The 7,538-nt window shown below is 37.7% G+C and overlaps 1 protein-coding gene across 3 annotated transcripts; it reads left to right on the top strand.

Annotated features, from left to right (window-relative positions):
- Positions 1-561: 561 nt before the first annotated feature.
- On the top strand, positions 562-4,172 carry LOC147555944 (mediator of RNA polymerase II transcription subunit 11). 3 transcript variants are annotated; one of them, XM_086663658.1, is made up of 4 exons: positions 562-624; positions 1,489-1,598; positions 1,696-1,812; positions 3,676-4,172. In XM_086663658.1, exons 2-4 carry the CDS (start codon positions 1,503-1,505, stop codon positions 3,850-3,852), a joined length of 390 nt encoding a protein of 129 aa, XP_086519784.1. In that variant the 5' UTR covers positions 562-624; positions 1,489-1,502; the 3' UTR covers positions 3,853-4,172. The 3 variants fall into 3 exon arrangements, with proteins under 3 accessions (XP_086519784.1, XP_086519785.1, XP_086519783.1); XM_086663659.1 differs by having other exon boundaries at positions 608-652; XM_086663657.1 differs by lacking the exon at positions 562-624 and having other exon boundaries at positions 1,445-1,598.
- The last annotated feature ends 3,366 nt before the right edge of the window (positions 4,173-7,538 follow it).

Below are 7,538 nucleotides of genomic sequence, written 5' to 3'. Positions count from 1 at the left end.
TATTTATAATTACTAAAACCCCTACCTTTTTTGAATTTTCTGTCACTTTAACAGAATTGCGTCGTTAGTGAATGTGAATTGTGAAGTGACCCAAATGCCCATTAGTTAAACAACCCCCCATTTCATTGACCAAATAGTATGGGGCGCCTTAGAGATATAATGATGGAGCGCTTATAACCACGAATTAATTCTCCCACCTTCTCCATTCCACGACCAAACCAGAGAGGAAATTTCCCCCTTTTGACAAGAAGCCTTCATCTTCATCCCCCTCATCTATCTCTCTCTCTAACGATTAATTCAATCCACTTTATCTCCAAGCAACTATCTCTCTATCTCTCTCTCTCTCTCTCTCTCTAACGATTTAGACTTGGTTTCTGTCTGGTGTAAGAAGGTTGAGTTAGGGTTTCAGTAAGTGGTGTATCAATCTATCAGTTCCTACCAAACCGAAGGTACTCTCTCTCTCTCTTTCTCTTGTAATCCATTGAAGCTACCCAAACTTACTCTATCTCTCTCTCTCTCTCTCTTCTAATCCATTGAAGCTACTCAAACCGAGCAAAATCGAAAGGGAAAGGGAAACTCAAACCGAGCAAAATCGCCCAAAATCGACCAAACCGAGTTAATCAGGTGCTCCATCTATCTCTATCTTTCTCTTGTAGCTTTTTCAAGTTACTCAAACACCCTGAAATTGATGTGTATTATGATTTAGGTAAGATGATTAGTTTGAAATTGATGTGAATTGAAATTAGTGTTTAATTTTTTTGAATTAGGGTTTATGCAAACTAGGGTTTAATACTCTCTCTCTCTTGTAGCCCATTCAAGCTTGAAATTGATGTGTATTATGATTTAGGTAAGATGATTGGTTTGAAATTGATGTGAATTGAAATTAGGGTTTAATTTTTTTGAATTAGGGTTTATGCAAACTAGGGTTTAATACTCTCTCTTGTAACCCATTCAAGCTACTCAAACACCCTGAAATTGATGTGTATTATGATTTAGGTAAGATGATTAGTTTGAAATTGATGAAATTAAGAAATTGATGAAAGAAAAGTGGGGGTTTTAGTAAGAGGCCAAGTCTGTTTAGAAAAAGGTGGGGGTTTTAGTAAGTTTATTATGAAAAGGTGGGGGTTTTAGTAAGAGGGGTAACAAAGTAATATTTAAAAATATAAAGTTAAATATGACGGAATTTTCAAAAAGGTGGGGGTTTTAGTAATTATAAATGAAAGGTGGGGGTTTCAGTAATTTGCATTATGAAAAGGTGGGGGTTTCAGTAATTGTTTGATTTTGATTACTGTGATTACCTTCATTATTGTTTCTAGGGTTTAGTTTCATCTCTTGATTGAGATCATGGGTTTCAAATCTTATTCTTACCTGTTTCTGAACTTCAAATTATTTCGGTTTTAGGGTATTTCCTTTCTTTTGAATTTCAATTAATACACTTTCTAATGCTTATTTTTAATAAAATTCTAATGCACTACTTATTTGTCCTAGAGTACTTGAAGAAAATGGCTTCTCAATTTGGTAGTCGTGTGAATTCTGTCAATTCAATGGATTCTCAGGGTCAAAATACATCTTTACAGAAACTTCATAACGTCGAGAAGGTAGTAGGAAAGATAATATGAATGGAAATTTCTTTTAGTTAAGGTTATAATAATAGTAACAGGCATTGTAATGGGGAATATTGGTTTGGTTTTGCAGAAAATTGTTAGGGTTTTGGAGCTTGCTGGAGGTGTGATGGAGGAGTTTTCAAACTCTACTGGTCCTAGAATTGAGATCATTAACAGCCATTGCCGGGATTTCATGCAAGCAATTAAGGTTTTCTTCTGTTTTGTCTCTTATTTCAAAATTTGTTTTGTCTTAATTTAATTAGGTTTTCAAGTCTTAACTGTCGGTTAGGAATACCAGTAATTTGATTGATGGATTCATTTGGCGGCATCCTAAATGCCCGATATTGTACGGGTGTATGTCAGTCGAGTAGATGCATGACATATAGGTAATATCGACTAGAAATTTGTGACTTCCAATGAGGCTCTAATACACTATATGTATCGGTGACTTGTCAGTGCGAGTGTGCCATTGCTACCCCATTACACTGCGAGACGGATCCCTACTCCAATTTCAAATGGTTTCAAATTTGAAAAAATGTTTTCTCTTTTGTGAATCTTGAGACTCATCGGCCTAGCATGCCAGCATGTATTATTAGAGAGGTAGGATCTGCCCGACCACCTCGCAGAGAGAAGGGATTCACCTTCTTTTATATGTTACCAATGTGTCGCAATATACATTACGTATCTAACATCTGAGCATAAAATGTCATCTTTGTCCAAGCTTAAGGAACTAAACAAAGTCCATTTTTCTAAACAAAAAACGTGTATGTTTATGGAGATCATACTTGAGCGTATTTGTATCACCAGACGTGTTTTATTCACAAAGAAAACGCCCTATTAAATCCCCAACAGCAGAGTAGTTTCTACATTAGTATATAGTAACAGCTGGACGGCGAAAACAACTTTGGTTAAACAGCTGATTGACAAGCTATCGTTACATTTGAATGTGTTACTTGAGTTTATACTTTTGTTAATCACTGTTTGTATCCCTTACATTTTCTACTTTAGAGGCAAAATTGAAAAACAAAAATTTCACGGGAGGTCTTTCCCTACAAGTTTCCCTGTTTGTTGGTTTATAATCTCATGTGGAATGTCCGAAAGACACTCCGACATCAGGTATTTGTTGTTCCACTAAATGCATTTGAAAGAAACGTCGCATACAGTGGGACCATATTGTGAGTATTTCATAGTATACACTATACACATTCTTATGGATTTTTGAACCCATGATTCATCAGCAAGCTCTGTGGCACTGATATTTAACTCACCCATGGTTTCATGTTCTTCATTGAAATCTTGACAACAAAGGGTAGCTTTTCCTGCATTCTTACATGTATATATATATATATATATATATATATATATATATATATATATATATATATATATATATATATCTGATTTTGTATCGTTAGAATTAGGAAGTTGAAGTTTTAAATCAAGTTTAACTGAAGATCTCTTTTCTCTTTTAGTCAACTCTTTAATTTGGTTAATAATAATGTCCAGTGCTTTGGGCCCTCTCTCACCAAAAGCTAGCTCAGACGTCAATAGCTGACCAGTTCAGAAGTGTGAAGGAAAACCTCGTTTCTGAGCTAACTTCTGGGGTGAGAGAGGCCAAGACCGCCCAACACCGGTATCAAAGCCCAAGACTGGCGTTGGAGGCCAAGACAAATAAGTCTCAACCCAATAGTCTAGCGAAGTTAAAACCTTTGTCTGAAGAGGAGATTGTAGCATAATCCCACATTGTCTGTGGAAGGAGTACATGGTCTGTTCTTAAGTATCAGGGAACCCTCACCTCTTGAGCTAGCTTTTGGAGTAACGGAGGCGCAAGATCACCCAACTAATAATAATTAAAATGCATCTCAGTGTGTTGAATGGTCTATTCATAAGTGTGTTATTTTACAGGTTCATACTCTATTTCTTTCAATAGTATCTAGTTTAATATATCTTCATGTCATGATTAAGAATTACTGCAAACCTTTTGTTTTTAATCTTGAAGTCCTCTATTCTTTCTACGGTATCTAGTTCAAAATATCAAATCACGACTTACGAATCTATATTGTGGTATCAGGACATCCAAGTGACGCTGCGAGAAGAGATCAAAAGTGCGTGCGAGTATCGTCCATTCGAGAAGTGTGACTACAATTCAAGAATATCAAACGAGATTTGTTGCAAGAAGTTAGAGTATGTACTTGAGCAGTTAGACAACATGAAACAAAACATAGAACAATACCATGATTTAATCTGACACACCATCTTCTAATCGAGGTAAGCTGAATAATAAAATCTCAAGTTCCCCACTTACCAACTATTCCAGAATTACATATGACGAACGTTTGGATGAATCCTTCTGCCTCGACAAGAAGAGAAGATGAGGACAGACAAGCAAATCGTTCTGGGGATTTCGCAGCTAATTGACTACATTGTAGGTGTTCTATGATTTTTTGACTTGCTTGGAATATATTAAAACTTGTTTATTGAGGATTGATTTTCTTTTTTCTTTTGAGTCATGGGATGAAATTTGTTATAGTAGGACTACAATTTCAAAATGAAACAGGGATTGAATCAGCTTCTTAGCTCGGCAGAAGAAACACATCTGAACTACATTTAGATGGAACTTTGGTGATAATTGACTATCTTCTGTTACATATGGAAGTTATCTCTCAGCGAAGTTCTCTTTGTGCTTTTAACTTTTCAACAAACTAAACAAGCCTCACAATACGGGGAGGCTCTCCCCATGGCATGAAAAAAGAGTGTACATGGATAGACTGTGGGTGGACACCTACTCACCCTCCAACAGCCTGGAGGAAATACTGTTGTTGAGACCGCGATATTGGGTTCCCTATACACATGGGAAATCGACAACGCCAAAAATAAAAAGCACAACTCTAGGGCATCAGACAATAAAGTATCATGGGCAGGAGCCTGCAGGGCATCAGACAATAAAGACATAAAGTATCATGGTCGGGAGCCTGCCCATGTACTAACGAGACAATATGCATCGAGTTAATTTCAACGAAAACAGAGAAGTATTGCAACTTTAACCATAAATGTCCATCCTTTAGAGCCTTTGGGCCGGCGTAGGGATCCACATGCACAGGGAAACTCATGTCGACCTCCCAACAATCTCTCTGGTTAGAGTTGGTACTCCGGTGGTAGAGCTCCACTGGATCCAACCCCTTGATAGCTCTATTGAGGGTTTGCTCGTTGGGCACGCGGGCGTCAACATGTGGGGGTCGACACGTTTGACTCACATTAATCTGTTCACTTCTTTACTGGTCAAAGCATCAATATCTGGCTCAACACGAGTCCCTTTACTCTTTACCATAACTGAAATGTATGGAGAGCTCACTGCAACGTGCTCTTTGAAAGAGATGTCCTTCGATCAAGATGACAATGCGCTCAATTGTTTGGATAAGACAAATGACGAAGATCATCAAGTTTGGTCGTTTTAGGGATCATAATGTCTAACTAAAAACCAACTATGATCGATGAGTCACTCAGATGATTCGCAACTAACTACGACCGGATCCTACAACGGCTTACACCAGAGAGTGTCGACTCGACCGAAAGATATGACTAGAGGGAATGAAAATGCTACTTTCACCCTTTATTTTCCAGTCTGGAAGCTTTCTTTTGACCTTGTAATCTTATCCCAAAGCTCCATTTCTAATCCAAAAGCTCTGATTCCTTGGGGAGTGAATGATGACCTAACATTGAACCTCTCGACTAAGAGTTCTTCCCAGTCCTTTGCCGTGGTCGCATTGCTATTCTCTTTGCATGACTTGCACACCACATTTATAAGACGAGAGACGTTAACAATTAGTGAAAATAGTAAAATGAAATTAGTGAGTGGATCCATAGGATCCTGATCCAATGTTTGATATTGCTTGAGCATCTATAGCGGACTTTTAGTGTTCACTGTCATTACTTGTAAGTTCATTGGGTTGTGCCCTACTTTCATAAGGCTTTTGGTGCTTGAAAGAGCAGAACTTTATGGCTGGATAGCTTAAAACATTTTCGTGCTAAGCTAGCATGACTTTTCTCGGTGTTTGGTTATTGCTTTAGCATTTCCATCGCTAAGCTAGCAGGGCATGGTGTTTGGTTATGGCCGGACAGCTCCATCCTCAGACTAGCAGGCTTTTTTAGTGGCTCGCTTTAGCATTTCCATCGCTAAGCTATCAAGGCTTGGTGCCTGGTTATGGCCTAATGATGAGACATGAAAATGCCCCATCTGAATCTCTTAACTCGGGTTAGTTAGTCCAGTTCGAGCGGTTACTCTAATGATTTGTTTGATTTTCTTTCTCAGGAGTCTTTATGGAGTTTAGTCTGAAAAACAGATGAAATCGGGAGAAATAGATGTTGGGGCGCATTATGGTCATTGGTTATTATGGTAATTTTGGCCGATATTGATACTCGGATGAAACTGGAGTCAATGACGAGTTCGTAGGCGAAAACGGAAGTGAAATCGGAGTCCGAAAAAGTAAAACAGAGCGAGTCAAAGTCGGGGTCAAAATCAATTAGACCAAGCCGTCAAAGACACGTGGCGTGCAACAGAGAAACTAATCTGACGGCCCAGATAAGGTGAGGGCTCCTTTCGGTTAACAACAGTTGTACTTCGGGATTTTCTGGAGCGGTTGAGCTCGTATACCCGCATGTAGGAGTTACCGTACTCCTCCCCTCCATCCAGTGGATCTAACGGATAAGTTCATTTAACGGGATACATGGATCCATCTAAAGCACGTTTCATTCTCTTCAAATACTCCGAGAGACATCGAATCAGTCCCTAACCACCAGTACACGATTGCCTTCCAAATTGGTGAGAATAACAACTCATGGAAACTTTCTCTTTTATCTTATCTCTATCCTCTTAAAGTCCTAGAGAGAGAAAGAAAATGTTTTATGATATTTCTTGAAAGGAAGATAACTTCCATGAACAGAGAAAGTTTCTTTGTTTGTTTCTTTCTTAGAATATAAAATCTCTAAAGAGAGAAAGAAAGATAGCTGGAAATTTTTAGAAATCAGAAAGAGTTTAGAGAGATTTTTTCGGTGCTGTTATTTTAGAGAGATTGAAGGAAAATTTGTCAGTAAAGATTAAAGGAGAGAATCCGAGAGATATATTGATACAGCTCAGATAGAAATTATGGAGATATTGACAGAGAAGAATCCGATTGGTATAATTTCTCCTCTTCTTATCCTATTCTAGTGAGAATTTCAATCTCTATTTTCAGAGAAGGATTTCAAAAGATATTTCCAACAGCAGAGAGAGAAGATTTTAAGAGAGATGGCTGATTTTTAGTAAGAAAAGTTTGGTTGAAGAAGGAAAGAGGACCAGCTGTGTTCTAATTATTTTTCTTCTACTTCTATAAAAACAGAGGTCATTTGGGAGAGAAGGATATCTCATCTTTGTGGTCAAATCCTCTTTGGAACTCAATTAAACAGAAATATTAGAGAGAGAAGGGGAGAGAGAGTTCCGAATTGTATTTCTATCTCCTCTTTTCTAAATCAGAGAATCATCTATCTTCTTTTCTTCTTCTTGTGTAGTTCTTTTTATGAGAGAGAGTACTAACAGAGTAGAAATTGAGAAACACAAACAGATAGTGAGAGTGATTTGAATAGAGAGAGAGAGAGAGAGGATTGTAATTTAATTCTTTATATAATACAATCTTCAATTTCGATTTTTTGGTGTTAGCTGATTCATATTGAAATAGAAACAAAGAGAGAAACAGTAGAGAGAGAGAGAGAGAGAGATTTTGTTGGAGAAGAAGACCGCGTTTGGTCAAGAAGTGTTGCTGGAAAATAATTTTCCATTGACGCTGGAAAATTATTTTCTCCAGGGAAGCGTTTGGCTGCCAGACAGGAAATCAGCAAAAAGAAGTTTAGTTGTTCTTCCCTTTCCTCTCTTATTTGTCATATTTGTTTTAATCTCGTTGA

Source organism: Eschscholzia californica, unplaced genomic scaffold (assembly GCF_041429995.1).
Source record: "Eschscholzia californica isolate CP2 unplaced genomic scaffold, dmEscCali1.0.p SCAF_2, whole genome shotgun sequence".
In the NCBI taxonomy this organism is placed as follows: domain Eukaryota; kingdom Viridiplantae; phylum Streptophyta; class Magnoliopsida; order Ranunculales; family Papaveraceae; genus Eschscholzia; species Eschscholzia californica.
The sequence above is the reverse complement of the archived record's forward strand: the minus strand, read 5'-3'. Positions and strand labels throughout refer to the sequence as shown.

Excerpts from the sequence above, each read along its gene's own strand:
- LOC147555944 (XM_086663657.1), top strand. The coding sequence starts at position 1,467 with ATGCACTACTTATTTGTCCTAGAGTACTTGAAGAAAATGGCTTCTCAA. Across the intron at positions 1,599-1,695 it reads AACTTCATAACGTCGAGAAG|AAAATTGTTAGGGTTTTGGA; the intron begins GTAGTAGGAAAG and ends TTGGTTTTGCAG. Across the intron at positions 1,813-3,675 it reads ATTTCATGCAAGCAATTAAG|GACATCCAAGTGACGCTGCG; the intron begins GTTTTCTTCTGT and ends TTGTGGTATCAG.